At 43.5% G+C, this 26787-nt stretch overlaps 1 protein-coding gene across 2 annotated transcripts in view; it reads left to right on the top strand.

Annotated features, from left to right (window-relative positions):
* kcnq3 (potassium voltage-gated channel, KQT-like subfamily, member 3) overlaps nucleotides 1-26787 on the top strand; it is a 153974-nt gene that overhangs the window by 104579 nt on the left and 22608 nt on the right. For both annotated transcript variants that reach the window (XM_021612598.2, XM_021612599.2), the window contains exons 6-8: nucleotides 13820-13993; nucleotides 15808-15918; nucleotides 16725-16820. In XM_021612598.2, coding sequence (XP_021468273.1) covers nucleotides 13820-13993; nucleotides 15808-15918; nucleotides 16725-16820 — 381 coding nt within the window. The remainder of the gene's footprint in view (nucleotides 1-13819; nucleotides 13994-15807; nucleotides 15919-16724; nucleotides 16821-26787) is intronic.

Raw genomic sequence — 26787 nt, forward strand, 5'->3', positions numbered from 1 at the left:
TTTACTCCATCTACTCCCACAGTAAGGTATGGTGTCCATAAACACTTATTCCATCTACTCCCACGGTAAGGTATGGTGTCCATAAACACTTACTCCATTACTCACACGGTAAGGTATGGTGTCCATAAACACTTACTCCATCTACTCCCACAGTAAGGTATGGTGTCCATTAACACTTACTCCATTACTCACACAGCAAGGTATGGTGTCCATAAACACTTACTCCATTACTCCCACAGTAAGGTATGGTATCCATAAACACTTACTCCATCTACTCCCACAGTAAGGTATGGTGTCCATTAGCACTTACTCCATCTACTCCCACAGTAAGGTATGGTGTCCATTAACAGTTACTCCATTACTCACACAGCAAGGTATGGTGTCCATAAACACTTACTCCATCTACTCCCACAGTAAGGTATGGTGTCCATTAACACTTACTCCATCTACTCCCACAATAAGGTATGGTGTCCATTACCACTTACTCCATCTACTCCCACAGTAAGGTATGGTGTCCATTACCACTTACTCCATCTACTCCCACAGTAAGGTATGGTGTCCATTACCACTTACTCCAGCTACTCCCACGGTAAGGTATGGTGTCCATAAACACTTACTCCATCTACGCACACAGTAAGGTATGGTGTCCATTAACACTTACTCCATCTACTCCCACAGTAAGGTATGGTGTCCATTAACACTTACTCCATCTACTCCCACAATAAGGTATGGTGTCCATTACCACTTACTCCATCTACTCCCACAGTAAGGTATGGTGTCCATTACCACTTACTCCATCTACTCCCACAGTAAGGTATGGTGTCCATTACCACTTACTCCATCTACTCCCACAGTAAGGCATGGTTTCCATTAACACTTACTCCCTCTACTCCCACAGTCAGGTATGGTGTCCATTACAACTTACTCCATCTACTCTCACAGTAAGGCATGGTGTCCATTACCACTTACTCCATCTACTCCCACAGTAAAGTATGGTGTCCATAAACACTTACTCCATCTACTCCCACGGTAAGGTATGGTGTCCATAAACACTCCATATACTCCCACGGTAAGGTATGGTGTCCATAAACACTTACTCCATATACTCCCACGGTCAGGTATGGTGTCCATAAACACTTACTCCATTACTCCCACAGTAAGGTATGGTGTCCATAAACACTTACTCCATCTACTCCCACAGTAAGGTATGGTGTCCATTAACACTTACTCCATCTACTCCCACAATAAGGTATGGTGTCCATTACAACTTACTCCATCTACTCCCACAGTAAGGTATGGTCCATTACCACTTACTCCATCTACTCCCACAGTAAGGTATTTTGTCCATTGCCACTTACTCCATCTGCTCCCACAGTAAGGTATGGTGTCCATAAACACTTACTCCATCTACGCACACAGTAAGGTATGGTGTCCATAAACACTTACTCCATCTACGCACACAGTAAGGTATGGTGTCCATTACCACTTACTCCATCTACTCCCACAGTAAGGTATGGTATCCATTACCACTTACTCCATCTACTCCCACAGTAAGGTATGGTGTCCATTAACACTTACTCCATCTACTCCCACAGTCAGGTATTTTGTCCATTACCACTTACTCCATCTGCTCCCACAGTAAGGTATGGTGTCCATAAACACTTACTCCATCTACGCACACAGTAAGGTATGGTGTCCATAAACACTTACTCCATCTACGCACACAGTAATGTATGGTGTCCATAAACACTTACTCCATCTACGCACACAGTAAGGTATGGTGTCTATAAACACTTACTCCATCTACTCCAACAGTAAGGTATGGTGTCCATAAACACTTACTACATCTACGCACGCAGTAAGGTATGGTGTCCATAAACACTTACTCCATCTACTCCTACAGTAGGGTATGGTGTCCATGAACACTTATTCCATCTACTCCCACAGTAAGGTATGGTGTCATGAACACTTACTCCATCTACTCCCACAGTAAGGTATGGTGTCCATAAACACTTACTCCATCTACTCCCACAGTAAGGTATGGTGTCCATAAACACTTATTCCATCTACTCCCACGGTAAGGTATGGTGTCCATAAACACTTACTCCATTACTCACACGGTAAGGTATGGTGTCCATAAACACTTACTCCATCTACTCCCACAGTAAGGTATGGTGTCCATTAACACTTACTCCATTACTCACACAGCAAGGTATGGTGTCCATAAACACTTACTCCATTACTCCCACAGTAAGGTATGGTATCCATAAACACTTACTCCATCTACTCCCACAGTAAGGTATGGTGTCCATTAGCACTTACTCCATCTACTCCCACAGTAAGGTATGGTGTCCATTAACACTTACTCCATTACTCACACAGCAAGGTATGGTGTCCATAAACACTTACTCCAGCTACTCCCACAGTAAGGTATGGTGTCCATTAGCACTTACTCCATCTACTCCCACAGTAAGGTATGGTGTCCATTACCACTTACTCCATCTACGCACACAGTAAGGTATGGTGTCCATTACCACTTACTCCAGCTACTCCCACAGTAAGGCATGGTGTCCATTAACACTTACTCCATCTACTCCCACAGTCAGGTATGGTGTCCATTACCACTTACTCCATCTACTCCCACAGTAAGGTATGGTGTCCATAAACACTTACTCCATTTCTCACTCGGTAAGGTATGGTGTCCATAAACACGTACTCCATCTACTCCCACAGTAAGGTATGGTGTCCATTACCACTTACTCCATCTACTCCCACAGTAAGGTATTTTGTCCATTACCACTTACTCCATCTGCTCCCACAGTAAGGTATGGTGTCCATGAACACTTACTCCATTACTCACTCGGTAAGGTATGGTGTCCATAAACACTTACTCCATCTACGCACACAGTAAGGTATGGTGTCCATAAACACTTACTCCATCTACGCACACAGTAATGTATGGTGTCCATAAACACTTACTCCATCTACGCACACAGTAAGGTATGGTGTCTATAAACACTTACTCCATCTACTCCAACAGTAAGGTATGGTGTCCATAAACACTTACTACATCTACGCACGCAGTAAGGTATGGTGTCCATAAACACTTACTCCATCTACTCCTACAGTAGGGTATGGTGTCCATGAACACTTATTCCATCTACTCCCACAGTAAGGTATGGTGTCATGAACACTTACTCCATCTACTCCCACAGTAAGGTATGGTGTCCATAAACACTTACTCCATCTACTCCCACAGTAAGGTATGGTGTCCATAAACACTTATTCCATCTTCTCCCACGGTAAGGTATGGTGTCCATAAACACTTACTCCATTACTCACACAGCAAGGTATAGTGTCCATAAACACTTACTCCATTACTCCCACAGTAAGGTATGGTGTCCATTAACACTTACTCCATCTACTCCCACAGTAACGTATGGTGTCCATAAACACTTACTCCATCTACTCCCACAGTAAGCTATGGTGTCCATAAACACTTACTCCATCTACTCCCACAGTAAGGTATGGTGTCTATGAACACTTACTCCATCTACTCCCACAGTAAGGTATGGTGTCCATTAACACTTACTCCAACTACTCCCACAGTAAGGTATGGTGTCCATTAACACTTACTCCATCTACTCCCACAGTAAGGTATGGTGTCTATAAACACTTACTCCATCTACTCCCACGATAAGGTATGGTGTCCATAAACACTTACTCCATCTACGCACACAGTAAGGTATGGTGCCCATAACACTTACTCCATCTACTCCCACAATAAGGTATGGTGTCCATTACCACTTACTCCATCTACTCCCACAGTAAGGTATGGTGTCCATAAACACTTACTCCATCTACTCCCACGGTAAGGTATGGTGTCCATAAACACTTACTCCATATACTCCCACGGTCAGGTATGGTGTCCATAAACACTTACTCCATCTACGCACACAGTAAGGTATGGTGTCCATTAACACTTACTCCATCTACTCCCACAGTAAGGTATGGTGTCCATTAACACTTACTCCATCTACTCCCACAATAAGGTATGGTGTCCATTACCACTTACTCCATCTACTCCCACAGTAAGGTATGGTGTCTATTACAACTTACTCCATCTACTCCCACAGTAAGGTATGGTGTCCATTACCACTTACTCCAGCTACTCCCACAGTAAGGCATGGTGTCCATTAACACTTACTCCATCTACTCCCACAGTCAGGTATGGTGTCCATTACCACTTACTCCATCTACTCCCACAGTAAGGCATGGTGTCCATTAACACCTACTCCATCTACTCCCACAGTAAGGTATGGTGTCCATTAACACTTACTCCATCTACTCCCACAGTAAGGTATGGTGTCCATTACCACTTACTCCATCTACTCCCACAGTAAGGTATGATGTCCATTACCACTTACTCCATCTACTCCCACAGTAAGGCATGGTGTCCATTAACACTTACTCCATCTACTCCCACAGTCAGGTATGGTGTCCATTACAACTTACTCCATCTACTCCCACAGTAAGGTATGGTGTCCATTACCACTTACTCCATATACTCCCACAGTAAGGTATTTTGTCCATTACCACTTACTCCATCTGCTCCCACAGTAAGGTATGGTGTCCATAAACACTTACTCCATCTACGCACACAGTAAGGTATGGTGTCCATAAACACTTACTCCATCTACACACACAGTAAGGTATGGTGTCCATTACCACTTACTCCATCTACTCCCACAGTAAGGTATGGTGTCCATTACCACTTACTCCATCTACTCCCACAGTAAGGTATGGTGTCCATTAACACTTACTCCATCTACTCCCACATTCAGGTATTTTGTCCATTACCACTTACTCCATCTGCTCCCACAGTAAGGTATTGTGTCCATAAACACTTACTCCATCTACGCACACAGTAAGGTATGGTGTCCATAAACACTTACTCCATCTACACACACAGTAAGGTATGGTGTCCATAAACACTTACTACATCTACGCACGCAGTAAGGTATGGTGTCCATAAACACTTACTCCATCTACGCACACAGTAAGGTATGGTGTCCATAAACACTTACTCCATCTACACACACAGTAAGGTATGGTGTCCATAAACACTTACTACATCTACGCACGCAGTAAGGTATGGTGTCCATAAACACTTACTCCATCTACTCCCACAGTAAGGTATGGTGTCCATAAACACTTACTCCATCTACGCACACAGTAAGGTATGGTGTCCATAAACACTTACTCCATCTACGCACACAGTAAGGTATGGTGTCCATTACCACTTACTCCATCTACTCCCACAGTAAGGTATGGTGTCCATTACCACTTACTCCATCTACTCCCACAGTAAGGTATGGTGTCCATTAACACTTACTCCATTACTCACTCGGTAAGGTATGGTGTCCATAAACACTTACTCCATCTACTCCCACAGTAAGGTATGGTGTCCATTAACACTTACTCCATTACTCACACAGCAAGGTATGGTGTCCATAAACACTTACTCCTCTACTCCCACGGTAAGGTATGGTGTCCATAAACACTTACTCCATTACTCACTCGGTAAGGTATGGTGTCCATAAACACTTACTCCATCTACTCCCACAGTAAGGTATGGTGTCCATTAACACTTACTCCATTACTCACACAGCAAGGTATGGTGTCCATAAACACTTACTCCTCTACTCCCACAGTAAGGTATGGTATCCATAAACACTTACTCCATCTACTCCCACAGTAAGGTATGGTGTCCATTAGCACTTACTACATCTACGCACGCAGTAAGGTATGGTGTCCATAAACACTTACTCCATCTACTCCCACAGTAGGGTATGGTGTCCATGAACACTTATTCCATCTACTCCCACAGTAAGGTATGGTGTCATGAACACTTACTCCATCTACTCCCACAGTAAGGTATGGTGTCCATAAACACTTACTCCATCTACTCCCACAGTAAGGTATGGTGTCCATAAACACTTATTCCATCTACTCCCACGGTAAGGTATGGTGTCCATAAACACTTACTCCATTACTCACTCGGTAAGGTATGGTGTCCATAAACACTTACTCCATCTACTCCCACAGTAAGGTATGGTGTCCATTAACACTTACTCCATTACTCACACAGCAAGGTATGGTGTCCATAAACACTTACTCCTCTACTCCCACAGTAAGGTATGGTATCCATAAACACTTACTCCATCTACTCCCACAGTAAGGTATGGTGTCCATTAGCACTTACTCCATCTACTCCCACAGTAAGGTATGGTGTCCATTAACACTTACTCCATTACTCACACAGCAAGGTATGGTGTCCATAAACACTTACTCCATCTACTCCCACAGTAAGGTATGGTGTCCATTAGCACTTACTCCATCTACTCCCACAGTAAGGTATGGTGTCCATTAACACTTACTCCATTACTCACACAGCAAGGTATGGTGTCCATGAACACTTATTCCATCTACTCCCACAGTAAGGTATGGTGTCATGAACACTTACTCCATCTACTCCCACAGTAAGGTATGGTGTCCATAAACACTTACTCCATCTACTCCCACAGTAAGGTATGGTGTCCATAAACACTTATTCCATCTACTCCCACGGTAAGGTATGGTGTCCATAAACACTTACTCCATTACTCACTCGGTAAGGTATGGTGTCCATAAACACTTACTCCATCTACTCCCACAGTAAGGTATGGTGTCCATTAACACTTACTCCATCTACTCCCACAGTAAGGTATGGTGTCCATTAACACTTACTCCATTACTCACACAGCAAGGTATGGTGTCCATAAACACTTACTCCATCTACTCCCACAGTAAGGTATGGTGTCCATTAGCACTTACTCCATCTACTCCCACAGTAAGGTATGGTGTCCATTAACACTTACTCCATTACTCACACAGCAAGGTATGGTGTCCATAAACACGTACTCCATTACTCCCACAGTAAGGTATGGTGTCCATTAACACTTACTCCATCTACTCCCACAGTAAGGTATAGTGTCCATAAACACTTACTCCATCTACTCCCACAGTAAGCTATGGTGTCCATAAACACTTACTCCATCTACTCCCACAGTAAGGTATGGTGTCCATGAACACTTACTCCATCTACTCCCACAGTAAGGTATGGTGTCCATTAACACTTACTCCATCTACTCCCACAGTAAGGTATGGTGTCTATAAACACTTACTCCATCTACTCCCACGATAAGGTATGGTGTCCATAAACACTTACTCCATCTACGCACACAGTAAGGTATGGTGCCCATAACACTTATTCCATCTACTCCCACAGTAAGGTATGGTGTCCATAAACACTTACTCCATCTACTCCCACAGTAAGGTATGGTGTCCATAAACACTTACTCCATCTACTCCAACGGTAAGGTATGGTGTCCATAAACACTTACTCCATCTACTCCCACGGTAAGGTATGGTGTCCATAAACACTTACTCCATTACTCCCACAGTAAGGTATGGTGTCCATAAACACTTACTCCATTACTCACACAGTAAGGTATGGTGTCCATAAACACTTACTCCATCTACTCCCACAGTAAGATATGGTGTCCATAAACACTTACTCCATCTACTCCCACAGTAAGGTATGGTGTCCATAAACACTTACTCCATCTACTCCCACAGTAAGGTATGGTGTCCATAAACACTTACTCCATCTACTCCCAGAGTAAGGTATGGTGTCCATAATCACTTACTCCATCTACTCCCACAGTAAGGTATGGTGTCCATTAACACTTACCCCATTACTCACACAGAAAGGTGTGGTGTCCATTAATACTTACTCCATTATTCACACAGAAAGGTATGGTGTCCATAAACACTTACTCCATCTGCTCCCACAGTAAGGTATGGTGTCCATAAACACTTACTCCATCTACGCACACAGTAAGGTATGGTGTCCATAAACACTTACTCCATCTACGCACACAGTAAGGTATGGTGTCCATTACCACTTACTCCATCTACTCCCACAGTAAGGTATGGTGTCCATTACCACTTACTCCATCTACTCCCACAGTAAGGTATGGTGTCCATTAGCACTTACTCCATCTACTCCCACAGTAAGGTATGGTGTCCATTAACACTTACTCCATTACTCACACAGCAAGGTATGGTGTCCATAAACACTTACTCCATCTACTCCCACAGTCAGGTATGGTGTCCATTACAACTTACTCCATCTACTCCCACAGTAAGGTATGGTGTCCATTACCACTTACTCCATATACTCCCACAGTAAGGTATTTTGTCCATTACCACTTACTCCATCTGCTCCCACAGTAAGGTATGGTGTCCATAAACACTTACTCCATCTACGCACACAGTAAGGTATGGTGTCCATAAACACTTACTCCATCTACGCACACAGTAAGGTATGGTGTCCATTACCACTTACTCCATCTACTCCCACAGTAAGGTATGGTGTCCATTACCACTTACTCCATCTACTCCCACAGTAAGGTATGGTGTCCATTAACACTTACTCCATCTACTCCCACAGTCAGGTATTTTGTCCATTACCACTTACTCCATCTGCTCCCACAGTAAGGTATTGTGTCCATAAACACTTACTCCATCTACGCACACAGTAAGGTATGGTGTCCATAAACACTTACTCCATCTACACACACAGTAAGGTATGGTGTCCATAAACACTTACTACATCTACGCACGCAGTAAGGTATGGTGTCCATAAACACTTACTCCATCTACTCCCACAGTAGGGTATGGTGTCCATGAACACTTATTCCATCTACTCCCACAGTAAGGTATGGTGTCATGAACACTTACTCCATCTACTCCCACAGTAAGGTATGGTGTCCATAAACACTTACTCCATCTACTCCCACAGTAAGGTATGGTGTCCATAAACACTTATTCCATCTACTCCCACGGTAAGGTATGGTGTCCATAAACACTTACTCCATTACTCACTCGGTAAGGTATGGTGTCCATAAACACTTACTCCATCTACTCCCACAGTAAGGTATGGTGTCCATTAACACTTACTCCATTACTCACACAGCAAGGTATGGTGTCCATTAACACTTACTCCATCTACTCCCACAGTAAGGTATAGTGTCCATAAACACTTACTCCATCTACTCCCACAGTAAGCTATGGTGTCCATAAACACTTACTCCATCTACTCCCACAGTAAGGTATGGTGTCCATGAACACTTACTCCATCTACTCCCACAGTAAGGTATGGTGTCCATTAACACTTACTCCATCTACTCCCACAGTAAGGTATGGTGTCTATAAACACTTACTCCATCTACTCCCACGATAAGGTATGGTGTCCATAAACACTTACTCCATCTACGCACACAGTAAGGTATGGTGCCCATAACACTTATTCCATCTACTCCCACAGTAAGGTATGGTGTCCATAAACACTTACTCCATCTACTCCCACAGTAAGGTATGGTGTCCATAAACACTTACTCCATCTACTCCAACGGTAAGGTATGGTGTCCATAAACACTTACTCCATCTACTCCCACGGTAAGGTATGGTGTCCATAAACACTTACTCCATTACTCCCACAGTAAGGTATGGTGTCCATAAACACTTACTCCATTACTCACACAGTAAGGTATGGTGTCCATAAACACTTACTCCATCTACTCCCACAGTAAGATATGGTGTCCATAAACACTTACTTCATCTACTCCCACAGTAAGGTATGGTGTCCATAAACACTTACTCCATCTACTCCCACAGTAAGGTATGGTGTCCATAAACACTTACTCCATCTACTCCCAGAGTAAGGTATGGTGTCCATAATCACTTACTCCATCTACTCCCACAGTAAGGTATGGTGTCCATTAACACTTACCCCATTACTCACACAGAAAGGTGTGGTGTCCATTAATACTTACTCCATTATTCACACAGAAAGGTATGGTGTCCATAAACACTTACTCCATCTGCTCCCACAGTAAGGTATGGTGTCCATAAACACTTACTCCATCTACGCACACAGTAAGGTATGGTGTCCATAAACACTTACTCCATCTACGCACACAGTAAGGTATGGTGTCCATTAACACTTACTCCATCTACTCCCACAGTAAGGTATGGTGTCCATTACCACTTACTCCATCTACTCCCACAGTAAGGTATGGTGTCCATTAACACTTACTCCATTACTCACACAGCAAGGTATGGTGTCCATAAACACTTACTCCATCTACTCCCACAGTAAGGTATGGTGTCCATTAGCACTTACTCCATCTACTCCCACAGTAAGGTATGGTGTCCATTAACACTTACTCCATTACTCACACAGCAAGGTATGGTGTCCATAAACACGTACTCCATTACTCCCACAGTAAGGTATGGTGTCCATTAACACTTACTCCATCTACTCCCACAGTAAGGTATAGTGTCCATAAACACTTACTACATCTACTCCCACAGTAAGCTATGGTGTCCATAAACACTTACTCCATCTACTCCCACAGTAAGCTATGGTGTCCATAAACACTTACTCCATCTACTCCCACAGTAAGGTATGGTGTCCATGAACACTTACTCCATCTACTCCCACAGTAAGGTATGGTGTCCATTAACACTTACTCCATCTACTCCCACAGTAAGGTATGGTGTCTATAAACACTTACTCCATCTACTCCCACGATAAGGTATGGTGTCCATAAACACTTACTCCATCTACTCCCACAGTAAGGTATGGTGTCCATAAACACTTACTCCATCTACTCCAACGGTAAGGTATGGTGTCCATAAACACTTACTCCATCTACTCCCACGGTAAGGTATGGTGTCCATAAACACTTACTCCATTACTCCCACAGTAAGGTATGGTGTCCATAAACACTTACTCCATTACTCACACAGTAAGGTATGGTGTCCATAAACACTTACTCCATCTACTCCCACAGTAAGATATGGTGTCCATAAACACTTACTCCATCTACTCCCACAGTAAGGTATGGTGTCCATAAACACTTACTCCATCTACTCCCAGAGTAAGGTATGGTGTCCATAATCACTTACTCCATCTACTCCCACAGTAAGGTATGGTGTCCATTAACACTTACCCCATTACTCACACAGAAAGGTGTGGTGTCCATTAATACTTACTCCATTACTCACACAGAAAGGTATGGTGTCCATAAACACTTACTCCATCTGCTCCCACAGTAAGGTATGGTGTCCATAAACACTTACTCCATCTACGCACACAGTAAGGTATGGTGTCCATAAACACTTACTCCATCTACGCACACTTTAAGGTATGGTGTCCATTACCACTTACTCCATCTACTCCCACAGTAAGGTATGGTGTCCATTACCACTTACTCCATCTACTCCCACAGTAAGGTATTGTGTCCATTAACACTTACTCCATCTACTCCCAGAGTAAGGTATGGTGTCCATAATCACTTACTCCATCTACTCCCACAGTAAGGTATGGTGTCCATTAACACTTACCCCATTACTCACACAGAAAGGTGTGGTGTCCATTAATACTTACTCCATTACTCACACAGAAAGGTATGGTGTCCATAAACACTTACTCAATCTGCTCCCACAGTAAGGTATGGTGTCCATAAACACTTACTCCATCTACGCACACAGTAAGGTATGGTGTCCATAAACACTTACTCCATCTACGCACACTTTAAGGTATGGTGTCCATTACCACTTACTCCATCTACTCCCACAGTAAGGTATGGTGTCCATTACCACTTACTCCATCTACTCCCACAGTAAGGTATTGTGTCCATTAACACTTACTCCATCTACTCCCACAGTAAGGTATGGTGTCCATAAACACTTACTCCATCTACTCCCACAGTAGGGTATGGTGTCCATAAACACTTACTCCATCTCCTCCCACAGAGCAGGGTTTCCTTTAGGACAATGTGGCGCCGGATATTTGACAGGCAGCGTTTTAATTTACCCAGTAGCTCTCCAGTACCGGATTTGGAGATGTAATTGATAGTGTCCTCATTTAACTCCATCTATGTAAGTCATGGAGTCCTCATAATTCCATCAGAGAAAGTGCCCTGATACAACTCCATCTACAGTGCCTTCAGAAAATATTCACACCTATTGACTTTTTCCACTATTTGTTAGGGTACAGCCTTAATTCTAAAGTTGATTCAATTGTTTTTTTCCCCTTATCAATCTACACACAATACCCCATAATGACAAAGCAAAACAGTTTTTTTTTATGTCTGCTAATTTATTACTAATAAAAAATATGAAATATTACATTTACATAAGTATTCAGACCCTTTACCTAGGACTTTGTTGAATCACCTTTGGCGATTGCAGCCTCAACGCTACAAGCTTGGCACACCTGTATTTGTGGATTTTCTCCCATTCTTCTCTGCAGATCCTCTCATGCTCTGTCAGGTTGGATGGGGAGCGTCACTGCGCGGCTATTTTCAGGTCTCTCCAGAGATGTTTGATCAGGTTTAAGTCCGGGCTCTGGCCTTGCCACTCAAGGACATTCAGAGACTTGTCCCGAAGCCACTCCTGCTTTGTCTTGGCTGTGTGCTTAGGGTTGTTGTCCTGTTGGAAAGTGAACCTTCACCTCGGTCTGAGGTCCTGAGCGCTCTGGAGCAGGCTTTCATCAAGGATATCTCTGTACTTTGCTCCGTTCACCTTTCCCTCGACCCTGACTAGTCTCCCAGTCCCTGCTGCTGAAAAACATCCCCACAGCATGATTCTGCCACCAGCATGCTTCACCGTAGGGATGGTGCCAGGTTTCCTCCAGACGTGACGCTTGGCATTCAGGCCAAAGAGTACAATCTTGCTTTCATCAGACTAGAGAATCTTGTTTCTCATGGTCTGAGAATCTTTAGGTGACTTTTGGCTAAGTGGGCTGTCAAGTGCCTTTTACTGAGCAGAGGCTTCCGTCTGGCCACACTACCATAAAGGCCTGATTGTTGGATTGCTGCAGAGATGGGAGAACCTTCCAGAAGGACAACCATCTCCACAAAGTAACTCTAGAGCTCTGTCAGAATGACCATCGGTTTCTTGGTCACCTCCCTGACCAAGGCCCTTCTCCCCTGATTGCTAAGTTTGGCCAGGTGACCAGTTCTAGGAAGACTCTGGTGGTTCCAAACTTCTTCTATTTAAGAATGATGGAGGCCACTGTGTTCTTGGGGACCTTCAATGCTGCAGAAATATTTTGGTACCCTTCCCCAGATCTGTGCCTCGACACAATCCTGTCTCGGAGCTCTACGGACAATTCCTCCGACCTCATGGCTTGGTTTTTGCTCTGACATGGGACCTTATATAGATAGGTGTGTGACTTTCCAAATCATGTCCAATCAATTGAATTTACCACAGGTGGACTCCAATCAAGTTGTAGAAACATCTCAATGGAAACAGGATGCACCTGAGCTAATTTTTTTCGAGTCTCATAGCAAAGAATACTAATCTAAATAAGTATATTCGGTTTTAGGTTTTTTATTTTAATACATTTGCAATAATGTCAACCTAATTTTGCTTTGTCTTCATGGGGTATTGTGTGTAGATTGCTAAGGATTATTTGGGGGGGTTACTACATGATTCCATATGTGTTATTTCATATTTTTGATGTCTTCACTATTATTCTGCAATGTAGAAAATAGTAAAAATAAAGAAAAACCCTTGAATGAGTAGGTGTGTCCAAACTTTTGACTGGTATTGTATTTCAATCTGTAAAGTTCAGAGTGCTTCACGTCCCTAAATACACATCAGAACCCTTACTGTATGTTTCTGTGTGACTGGCTTTTAGGAGCTGATCACCGCTTGGTACATTGGCTTCCTGTCCCTCATTCTGGCCTCCTTCCTGGTGTACCTGGTGGAGAAGGATGATGTCACCATGGAGGTGTCGGATACTGATAGCCCCACCATTAAGCCCGAACCCCAGGACTTTGACACGTATGCCGACGCTCTGTGGTGGGGCCTGGTATGTATTTGTAGAAAGACCTGTAGTTGGTACCTTCCCAGGTCTTTGTTTTAAGAGAATCTCAGCCAACTGGTATATTCCCAGTTTGCACAAAAAGTTCTAAGAGCCATATGTTTCCTAGAGAGCGCGTTTGCCCTATGTTTAGTAATGCGCGGGTTGACTCATAACCCGCAGTCCCCGCGGATAACCGCGTGGCGGGCGGGTTTAGGATCATGAAATATTGTGTGGATGAAGGGCAGGTGGGATAAAGAGAAAAAAATACCTTGAAAAAATCTATAAATGTTTCATTTTTATGCAAATTATATATACAGTATAGTCTACATTTACGTTTTTCTTTCATTATTTTAAACTGCCTGGCATTAGTGCGTAAGCCTAAGTTTTAGGGTCTAACTGTACGCGTGCCAAAAAGGCCTACGCGCCAATCGCCGAATGCTTTTGGGAACGGCATTAAAAAGTTAACGTTATTCACAGAGGCGAAAAGGACAATGTCGGAATTGAAAAGCTGTAAAATGGAGAGTTGAAAATAAAGGAAAGAGAGGGTCAGAAAATACATTTTTGGTAAAGATTTGGTGAAATGGTAAAAGAGGATGATAGGCAGTGCCAGCTATATTGTGTGTGATGATTGTGAGGTGCTATACAAATTCCACAGTCACAAGATGGGGACTTCAAAAAGGCTTATGGCACATCAAGGGAACTGTAGCCTGCTGTTCAGATGAGTTAAATAGAATCTGAAATCTGGCCACTGACTGTAGGTCTATAACAGCTCACATAGCCTTAATATTAACTCCTGCAGAATTAAGCATTTCTTACAGTAAAATGATACACCAAATGTACATTTTGACATGGGCACAGGAGTGGAGAAATATGATGTATTTCTTTCTGCATCTTGAGAGAATTCGGGGGGCAGGACCAAGTTTGGGAAACGGAGTGTACAAAACATTAGGAACACATTCCTAATATTGACCCCTTTTGACCTCAGAACAGCCTTACACATGGATGCTAGCCCATGTTGACTCCAATGCTTCCCACAGTTGTCAAGTTGGCTGGATGTCCTTTGGGTGGTGGACCATTCTTGATACACAGAGGAAACTGTTGAGCGTGAAAAACTCAGCAGCCTTGCATTTCTTGATGAACTCAAACCGGTGCGCCTGGGTATGGTGGGTATGGTAGGTGGTCACCTACTACCATACCCTGTTCAAAGGCAATTAAATACTTTGTCTTTCCCAATCACTCTCTGATTGGCACACATACACAATCCATGTTTCAATTGTCTCAGGGCTTAAAATCCTTCTTTAACCGGTCTCGTCCCCTTCATCTACACTGATTGAAGTGGATTTACCAGGTGACATCAATCATAGTTTTCACCTGGATTTACCTGGTCAGTCTATATCATGGAATAGCAGGTGTTCCTAATGTTTTGTACACTCAGTGTATAATGACAGAAGATAAGCTGCATGTATTTAATTGTAGAGAAGTTGACTAACAAATAGTTAAAAATTATAAGCGGAAACCTATAAACCAGGCAAAAACAAAAGTAGAGCCAAACTCAATCACTCATGCCGTAGCAATGTTTATGTAATGTTTTTTGTACACTATTTATCTTTAATCTCTGAGAGCTGGAAGCATCTGCAGTACATATGGATAGCTACAATACCAGCTGGCAATGTCACACTTGTCAACTTTTAACTTTGAAATCAAGATCCTACCTGCATCTTTACAAATACAGCAACATTCACATTACCAACCATTTTGTACATTTCTTCAGTTTCCATGGCGCCGTGTATGAAGATCATGTCTCTCTCCCCTGTACGTAGATCACATTGACCACCATTGGTTATGGGGACAAAACCCCAAAGACGTGGGCTGGGAGACTGTTAGCTGGCACTTTTGCTCTCATTGGAGTGTCCTTCTTCGCTTTGCCTGCAGTAAGTAAAATCTCTTGGATAGGGTTTAGTCCATGATTACATTATTGTGAAATGTATGAATTATCACATACTTTACACATGCATTTGTTTTGCAATTGTACATCAAGATGCAAATTCTATACCACGCCAGTGTCAATTTGCTCAAATGTTAAAATAATGATTAATTATGTACTGTATAGTAAGACCACTTATTTACCCAATTGTCATTCTTCAAGGATTAGGTGACTGAATCATCAAAATGAAGAAGTAGTATTTTATTGATGAATAATGTCTGTTTCCTTAATGGATACATATGTATTTGATATAAAGCGTATGTTCCTTAGGCTATGTGTAAACTTGGTAAACTCAGTGGCTTCGCAAAGGCGATCAATAGTTGATTAAAGGCCCAGTGCAGTCAAAAACGTGATTTCCCGTGTATTATATAAATTTTCACGCTGAGTTTGGAATAATATTGTGAAAATGATAATACATTTTTGTGTAATAGCAGTTTGAAAAGACTGCATTACATTTTTGCCTGTTTTAGTGGAATGGAATTTTGGCCTGCTTGGTGACATCACCAGGCGGCTAATTAGTTAACAGACCAATAAGAAAATGAGTTTATAAACCTCTCTGCCAATAACAGCTAGTTTTCAGCTTCATTTCTTGCTTGAGAAATTGCTCTTTACTAAGAAGCAATTTTTGTTGAAGACATTCACAGTAAGGTACTTAATTGTTACTCATAAATAAAAATGGTTGCATTGAACCTTTGATGCTGTCTTTTCCACAATGGGAACGATAGTTAATGATGCTGCCTGTCTCCCCCCTAGGGCATCTTGGGCTCAGGCTTGGCTTTGAAGGTCCAGGAGCAGCACAGACAGAAGCACTTTGAGAAGCGTAGGCATCCAGCTGCTGGGCTTATTCAGGTGAGACTACAGTAACAGTAAAGGTGGAATGCCTCACACATACAAAAATCCCTTAATGGTTATGGCGTACAGTGTCTGAATGAAACTCCTTGAGAGAAAAGGGCCATTTTTTATTATGAAGGGATATATTTTACTGGCACAACCTAAATCCCTATAACTTTGATTAAGTAAAGAGACAGTATATCTCAAACTGGGGCACATTCTGAGTGTACACTTGCGGTTGCCTCCCTAGGCACATATATGATTATCCTGCCTGTATGGTTATGAATCCGGGCACCTACCAGCCCTACTCTGTATCTCTATGTCTATCTGTGCTTGGAGTTAAAAACAATTATCCAAAATAAGCCAGCAGTGTTATTAAAAATCTTAATGAAACATTCAGCGACAGTTCAAACAAATTGCTATTCAAAAAGTTTTCGGAGTACTAAGAAAACGTTTAATATTAACGATATCAAAACTTTCACAACGTTTAAAGAATGTTCTCAGAATGTTATTTAATCGCCTATCATTTCCGTTCTCAGACCTATACAATCGTTAATTAAATGTTCACAGAACTCACCTTCAACCTAAAAACAAATGTTAACAAGACTGTCTGGAATGTTAGCGTTTGTTCTCAGAATGTATAAAAAACATTCAGTTTTACCGGTCAGGAAACTTGAGGGTTTTGTTCACAGAACCAAAAAACACCTGCTTCCACAAATTCTAAGGAACCAAATGTGCTCGCTGGGGAGACTTGAGAAAACAGGATAGATCTGGTATATCGCATTAATGGAAAAATGACAGCGGATCAAAGACTAAACCCTGTGAGGCCTCTGACATTAATTCCCACTGCATAGGCATAGTGGTGGTATTATATAGACAAAAGTACTGATTAGTGATTTCCTTAAAGGTACTGTCAAAAACGTGATTTTAATTATATTTCCACACTACGAGGTCAAAAGAACTCTGAAATTGTGAAAACTATGATAATACCCTCTTTGTGTAAGAGCTGTTTGTTTGTAAAAAAAAAAGTGTAATCTGATCTGATTATCCTGACCAATGGCCAATCTTTTATTTGAATACCCATTCAAAAAGGAGGATGCATAAAGGCGTCCGCATGCTTCCCGTCTAAAACAGTTCAGAACAGTTTGTGCATATATCATGACAACATTTTGTAACGTTTTGGTCTTCGGCAAGGTTTTCTTGTCCCATCACGTTCTAGCGACTCCTTTTGGCGGGCCAGGTGCCTGCAAGCTGACTCCGGTCGCTAGTTGGACTGTGTTTCGTCCGACACATTGGTGTGGCTGGCTTCCGGGTTAAGGGAGCAGAGTATCAAGAAGCAGTGCGACTTGGCAGGGTTGTGTTTCGGATGGCGCATGGCTCTCTACCGTTGCCTCTCCCGAGTCCGTAGGTGAGTTGCAGCGATGGGACAAGAGTGTAACTACCAATTGGCTATCATAAAATTGGGGAGAAAAAGGGGTAAAAAGTACAATTAAAAATACATGACTAGAGAGACTCAACAAATACAGCATAGAGCTATCAAATGTTATTTGTCACATGCGCCGAATATAACAAGAGCATACGTTTATCGTGAAATGCTTACTTACAAGCCCTTACCCAACAGTGCAGTTCAAGAATAAGAGTAGACTTAAATAAAGTAGACTTAAATAAAAGTAATAATAAAAGTAACACAGTAAGAATAACAATAATGAGGTTATATACAGGGGGTACCGGTACCGAGTTAGTTTACGGGGGTGCAGGCTAGTTGACGTAATCTGCACTTGTAGGTGGGGGCAAAGTGACGATGCATAGCTAACAAACAGCGAGTGTACAAAAGGGAGGGGGGTGGTGTCAATGTAAATTGTCCGGTGGCGATTTTATGAGTTGTTCAGCAGTCTTATGGCTTGGGGTTAGAATCTGTTGAGGAGCCTTTTGGTTCTAGACTTGGCACTCCAGTGCCGCTTGCCGTGCCGTAGCAGAGAAAACAGTCTATAATTATACTTGGGTGACTGGAGTCTCTGACAATTTTATGATTTTCCTCTGACACTATTACATAGGTCCTGGTTGGCAGGAAGCTTGGCCCCAGTGATGTATTGGGCCGTTCGCACTACCCTCTGTAGCGACTTACGGTCAGATGCCGAGCAGTTGCTATACCAGGCAGTGATGCAACCGGTCAGTTTGCTCTCGATGGTGCAGCTGTAGAACCTTTTGAGGATCTGGGGACCCATGCCAAGTCTCCTGATGGGGAAAAGGTTTTGTTGTGCCCTCTTCATGACTGTCTTGGTATGTTTGGACCATAATAGATTGTTGGTGATATGGACCCCAAGGAACTTGAAAAACTACAAACCTCAGATTTCCCACTTCTTGGTTGGATTTTTCTCAGGTTTTCGCCTGCCGTATGAGTTGTGTTATACTCACAGACATCATTCAAACAGTTCTGGAACACTTCAGAGTGTTTTCTAACCAAATATACTAATAATATGCATATATTAGCTTCTGGGCCTGAGTAGCAGGCAGTTTACTCTGGGCACGCTTTTCATCCAAACGTGAAAATGCTGTCCCCTATCCCTAACAGGTTTTAAGGATCAGCGTGGCAGATGTGTTGTTGCCTACTCTTACCACCTGGGGGTGGCCCGTCAGGAAGTCCAGGATCCAGTTGCAGAGGGAGGTGTTTAGTCCCAGAGTCCTTAGCTTAGTGATGAGCTTCGTGGGCGCAATGGTGTTGAATGCTGAGCTGTTGTCAATGAACAGCATTCTCAAATAGGTGTTCCTTTTGTCCAGGTGAGAAAGGGCAGCGTGGAGTGCGATTGAGATTGCGTCATCTGTGGATCGGTTGGGGAGGTATGCTGTTGGAATTGGAGTGGGTCTACGGTGTCTGGGAAGATGTTGTTGACGTGAGCCTTGACCAGCCTTTCAAAGCACTTCATAACTACCGACGTGAGTGCCACGGGGCGGTAATCATTTTGGCAGGTTACCTTCGCTTCCTTGGGCACAAGGACTATGGTGGTCTGCTTGAAACATGTAGGTTTTACACTCGGTCAGGGAGAGGTTGAAAATGCCAGTGAAGACACTTGACAGTTGGTCCGCGCATGCTTGAGTACACATCCTGGTAATCCGTCTGGCCCAGCAGCTTTGTGAATGTTGACCTGTTTAAAGGTTTTGTTCACATTGGTTACCAGGAGCGTTATCACACAGTCATCCAGAACAGCTGGTGCTCTCGTGTATGCTTCAGTGTTGCTTGCATAAAAGGCATTTTGCTCATCTGGTGGGATCGCGTCACTGGGCATCTCGTGTCTGGGTTTCCCTTTGTAGTCCGTAATAGTTTTCAAGCCCTGCCACATCCGATGAGCATCAGAGTAGGATTCAATCTTAATCCTGTATTGACTCTTTGCTTGTTTGATGGTTTGTTTGAGGGCATAGCGGGAATTCTTATAAACATCCGGATTAGTCTCCTGCTCCTTGAAAGCGGTAGCTCTAGCTTTTTGCTCGATGCGGATGTTGCCTGTAATCCATGGCTTCTGGTTGGGATATGTACGTACAGTCACTGTGGGGACTACGTCATCGATGCACTTATTGATGAAGCCGATGACTGAGATGGTGTATTCCTCAATGCCATTGGATGAATCCCGGAACATATTCCAATCTGTGCTCGCAAAACAGTCCTGTAGTGTAGCATCCGCGTCATCTGACCACTTCTGTATTGAGCGAGTCACTGGTACTTCCTGCTTTAGTTTTTGCTTGTAAGCAGGAATCATGAGGATAGAATTATGGTCAGATTTGCCAAAAGGAGATCGGGGGAAAGCTTTGTATGTGTCTCTGTGTGTGGAGTAAAGGCGGTCTAGAGTTTTTTTTTCCCTCTGGTTACACGTGACATGCTGGTAGAAATTAGGTGAAATGGATTTAAGTTTGCCTGCAAGTCCCCGGCCACTAAGAGTTCCGCTTCTGGGTGAGCATTTTCTTCTTTGCTTATGGCCTTATAGAGTTGGTTTAGAGCGGTCTTCGTGCAAACTTCGTTTTGTGGCGATAAGTAGACGGCTACGAATAATACAGATGCAAACTCTTTTGGTAGATAGGCGGCCTACAGTTTATCATTAGGTACTCTACCTCAGGCGAGCAATACCTCAAGACTTCTTTAATATTAGACATTCCTCACCAGCTGTTGATGACAAATAGACACACACTCCTGCCCCTCGTCTTACCAGACGTAGCTGCTCTGTCCTGCCGATGCACGGAAAACACAGCCAGCTCTATATTATCTGTGTCGTCGGTCAGCCACGACACGGTGAAACACAAGATATTTAATGCCCCGTTGGTGAGATAGTCTTACCAGTTTCTTCCAGTCCGCAGTGAGTAATCACTTTTCTGATGTCCAGAAGTTTTTTCCGGTCATAAGAGACGGTAGCAGCAACATTTTGTACACAATAAGATAACATTTTAAAAAGTTTTAAAAACGCAAAAAAAACTACTAAATAGCACAATTGGTTGAGAGAATGTAAAACGTAAGCCATGATATTCGGCGCCATCTTTACAAGTAAGTTTTACAAGTAACATGTTTAAGTTGTTATTTAGCACTGTCAACACTTTGTTCAATAGTTTTATAAGCCATAAAATGTGCGTTCTCCCAACTTCCACTCACGCTACAAACAGAACTGCAGCTGCTATGAATGAGTAAGTGTTTTGATAAGAATAGTTCACTTTCTCTGGTCATTGGAGTAGCAACATGAATTTGTGCATGAGGCAGAAATAATGCCATGCGACTTGAGTTTCACAATCAGATGGAAAATTGTGTCCCTTCTTCTCAGCGAAGGGAGGGAGAGCGCAGGGACGGTGAGTCGGGTGAGAGGCAGCCTCACCGCTGCTCCCTCGCTCCACTCAGACTGACCATCAGATGCAGACCTTCAGTCCAGTAAAAAAAATAAGCAAATTATTACGGTCACTTAGCCGTGCCCCACAAGTAATACAACAAATTATCTATTACCAGTGTGGCCATATACCTAAAATGGTTTAATTTAATTTCAGAATGGTCTGAGAAGAATAACATCGGCTGTGCAATTCAAGCATAGACAAAATGCAGTGATAATGTATTGGGCCTATAGCTTACTGCTCAAACCTCATTGCTCCAGAACTCTTTTTAATTGGTTAATGTTGCATAGGCTTACGCTTTTTAAGTCATGTTTTAAAAAACATCTCAGCGGTAGATCTCGGCTTACATTTTGACTCAGAAAGTGATCTTGACTCAGAAAAGGTTGGTGACCACTCGTCTAAACAATCAGGGCTGTGTATGTAAGTATTTTATCAACACGCCCACACAATCAGTCTGAGCATTTCAATGGCAGAAGGAGGCTCAGGGAAATAAATTATAAAAATATATTTGGAGTTACAGTGCCTTGCGAAAGTATTCGGCCCCCTTGAACTTTGCGACCTTTTGCCACATTTCAGGCTTCAAACATAAAGATATAAAACTGTATTTTTTTGTGAAGAATCAATAACAAGTGGGACACAATCATGAAGTGGAACGACATTTATTGGATATTTCAAACTTTTTTAACAAATCAAAAACTGAAAAATTGGGCGTGCAAAATTATTCAGCCCTCTTAAGTTAATACTTTGTAGCGCCACCTTTTGCTGCGATTACAGCTGTATGTCGCTTGGGGTATGTCTCTATCAGTTTTGCACATCGAGAGACTGAAATTTTTTCCCATTCCTCCTTGCAAAACAGCTCGAGCTCAGTGAGGTTGGATGGAGAGCATTTGTGAACAGCAGTTTTAAGTTCTTTCCACAGATTCTCGATTGGATTCAGGTCTGGACTTTGACTTGGCCATTCTAACACCTGGATATGTTTATTTTTGAACCATTCCATTGTAGATTTTGCTTTATATTTTGGATCATTGTCTTGTTGGAAGACAAATCTCCGTCCCAGTCTCAGGTCTTTTGCAGACTCCATCAGGTTTTCTTCCAGAATGGTCCTGTATTTGGCCCCATCCATCTTCCCATCAATTTTAACTATCTTCCCTGTCCCTGCTGAAGAAAAGCAGGCCCAAACCATGATGCTGCCACCACCATGTTTGACAGTGGGGATGGTGTGTTCAGCTGTGCTGCTTTTACGCCAAACATAACGTTTTGCATTGTTGCCAAAAAGTTCAATTTTAGTTTCATCTGACCAGAGCACATGTTTGGTGTGTCTCCCAGGTGGCTTGTGGCAAACTTTAAACGACACTTTTTATGGATATCTTTAAGAAATGGCTTTCTTCTTGCCACTCTTCTATAAAGGCCAGATTTGTGCAATATACGACTGATTGTTGTCCTATGGACAGAGTCTCCCACCTCAGCTGTAGATCTCTGCAGTTCATCCAGAGTGATCATGGGCCTCTTGGCTGCATCTCTGATCAGTCTTCTCCTTGTATGAGCTGAAAGTTTAGAGGGACGGCCAGGTCTTGGTAGATTTGCAGTGGTCTGATACTCCTTCCATTTCAATATTATCGCTTGCACAGTGCTCCTTGGGATGTTTAAAGCTTGGGAAATCTTTTTGTATCCAAATCCGGCTTTAAACGTCTTCACAACAGTATCTCGGACCTGTCTGGTGTGTTCCTTGTTCTTCATGATGCTCTCTGCGCTTTTAACGGACCTCTGAGACTATCACAGTGCAGGTGCATTTATACGGAGACTTGATTACACACAGGTGGATTGTATTTATCATCATTAGTCATTTAGGTCAACATTGGATCATTCAGAGATCCTCACTGAACGTCTGGAGAGAGTTTGCTGCACTGAAAGTAGAGGGGCTGAATAATTTTGTACGCCCAATTTTTCAGTTTTTGATTTGTTAAAAAAGTTTGAAATATCCAATAAATGTCATTCCACTTCATGATTGTGTCCCACTTGTTGTTGATTCTTCACAAAAAAATACAGTTTTATATCTTTATGTTTGAAGCCTGAAATGTGGCAAAAGGTCGCAAAGTTCAAGGGGGCCGAATACTTTCGCAAGGCACTGTATATTCATGAAATTAACACACATAGTGAACCGAGTGGCACAGCATTCTAAGGCACTTCATTGCAGTGCTAGAAGCATCACTACAGATCCGGTTTCGATCCCGGGCTGTATCCCAACCAGCCGTGATCGGGAGTCCGATAGGGCGGCGCACAATTGGCCCAGTGTCATCTGGGTTAGGGGAGGGTTTGGCCGCAGTAGGCTGTCATTGTAAATAAGAATTTGTTCTTAACTGACTTCCCTAGTTGTGAACACAGTGAACACTTCCGGCGCCGACAGAGATGGCCGCCTCGCTTCGCGTTCCTAGGAAACTATGCAGTTTTTTGTTTTTTTACGTGTTATTTCTTACATTAGTACCCCAGGTCTTCTTAGGTTTCATTACATACAGTCGAGAAGAACTACTGAATATAAGATCAGCATCAACTCACCATCAGTACGACCAAGAATATGTTTTTCGCGACGCGGATCCTGTGTTCTGCCTTACAAACAGGACAACGGAGTGGATCCTATGCAGCGACCCAAAAAAACGACTCCGAAAGAGAGGGAAACGAGGCGGTCTTCTGGTCAGACTCCGGAGACGGGCACAGCGCGCACCACTCCCTAGCATTCTTCTTGCCAATGTCCAGTCTCTTGACAACAAGGTTGATGAAATCCGAGCAAGGGTAGCATTCCAGAGGGACATCAGAGACTGTAACGTCCTTTGCTTCACTGAAACATGGCTCACTGGAGAGACGCTATCCGAAGCGGTGCAGCCAACGGGTTTCTCCACACATCGCGCAGACAGAAACAAACATCTTTCTGGTAAGAAGAGGGGCGGGGGCGTATGCCTCATGGCCAACGTGACATGGTGCGATGAAAGAAACATACAGGAACTCAAATCCTTCTGTTCACCTGATTTAGAATTCCTCACAATCAAATGTAGACCGCATTATCTACCAAGAGAATTCTCTTCGATTATAATCACAGCCGTATATATCCCCCCCCAAGCAGACACATCGATGGCTCTGAACAAACTTTATTTAACTCTCTGCAAACTGGAAACAATTTATCCAGAGGCTGCATTCATTGTAGCTGGGGATTTTAACAAGGCTAATCTGAAAACAAGACTCCCCAAATTTTATCAGCATATCGATTGCGCAACCAGGGGAGGAAAGACCTTGGACCATTGTTACTCTAACTTCCGCGACGCATATAAGGCCCTGCCCCGTCCCCCTTTCGGAAAAGCTGACCACGACTCCATTTTGTTGATCCCTGCCTACAGACAGAAACTAAAACAAGAGGCTCCCACGCTGAGGTCTGTCCAACGCTGGTCCGACCAAGCTGACTCCACACTCCAAGACTGCTTCCATCACGTGGACTGGGAGATGTTTCGTATTGCGTCAGATAACAACATTGACGAATACGCTGATTCGGTGTGCGAGTTCATTAGAACGTGCGTTGAAGATGTCGTTCCCATAGCAACGATTAAAACATTCCCTAACCAGAAACCGTGGATTGATGGCAGCATTCGTGTGAAACTGAAAGCGCGAACCACTGCTTTTAATCAGGGCAAGGTGTCTGGTAACATGACCGAATACAAACAGTGCAGCTATTCCCTCCGCAAGGCTATCAAACAAGCTAAGCGCCAGTACAGAGACAAAGTAGAATCTCAATTCAACGGCTCAGACACAAGAGGCATGTGGCAGGGTCTACAGTCAATCACGGACTACAGGAAGAAATCCAGCCCAGTCACGGACCAGGATGTCTTGCTCCCAGGCAGACTAAATAACTTTTTTGCCCGCTTTGAGGACAATACAGTGCCACTGACACGGCCTGCAACGAAAACATGCGGTCTCTCCTTCACTGCAGCCGAGGTGAGTAAGACATTTAAACGTGTTAACCCTCGCAAGGCTGCAGGCCCAGATGGCATACCCAGCCGCGCCCTCAGAGCATGCGCAGACCAGCTGGCCGGTGTGTTTACGGACATATTCAATCAATCCCTATACCAGTCTGCTGTTCCCACATGCTTCAAGAGGGCCACCATTGTTCCTGTTCCCAAGAAAGCTAAGGTAACTGAGCTAAATGACTACCGCCCCGTAGCACTCACATCCGTCATCATGAAGTGCTTTGAGAGACTAGTCAAGGACCATATCACCTCCACCCTACCTGACACCCTAGACCCACTCCAATTTGCTTACCGCCCAAATAGGTCCACAGACGATGCAATCTCAACCACACTGCACACTGCCCTAGCCCATCTGGACAAGAGGAATACCTATGTGAGAATGCTGTTCATCGACTACAGCTCGGCATTCAACACCATAGTACCCTCCAAGCTCGTCATCAAGCTCGAGACCCTGGGTCTCGACCCCGCCCTGTGCAACTGGGTACTGGACTTCCTGACGGGCCGCCCCCAGGTGGTGAGGGTAGGCAACAACATCTCCTCCCCTCTGATCCTCAACACTGGGGCCCCACAAGGGTGCGTTCTGAGCCCTCTCCTGTACTCCCTGTTCACCCACGACTGCGTGGCCACGCACGCCTCCAACTCAATCATCAAGTTTGCGGACGACACAACAGTGGTAGGCTTGATTACCAACAACGACGAGACGGCCAACAGGGAGGAGGTGAGGGCCCTCGGAGTGTGGTGTCAGGAAAATAACCTCACACTCAACGTCAACAAAACTAAGGAGATGATTGTGGACTTCAGGAAACAGCAGAGGGAACACCCCCCTATCCACATCGATGGAACAGTAGTGGAGAGGGTAGCAAGTTTTAAGTTCCTCGGCATACACATCACAGACAAACTGAATTGGTCCACTCACACAGACAGTATCGTGAAGAAGGCGCAGCAGCGCCTCTTCAACCTCAGGAGGCTGAAGAAATTCGGCTTGTCACCAAAAGCACTCACAAACTTCTACAGATGCACAATCGAGAGCATCCTGGCGGGCTGTATCACCGCCTGGTATGGCAACTGCACCGCCCTCAACTGTAAGGCTCTCCAGAGGGTAGTGAGGTCTGCAC

Source organism: Oncorhynchus mykiss, chromosome 8, assembly GCF_013265735.2.
Source record: "Oncorhynchus mykiss isolate Arlee chromosome 8, USDA_OmykA_1.1, whole genome shotgun sequence".
NCBI lineage: Eukaryota > Metazoa > Chordata > Actinopteri > Salmoniformes > Salmonidae > Oncorhynchus > Oncorhynchus mykiss.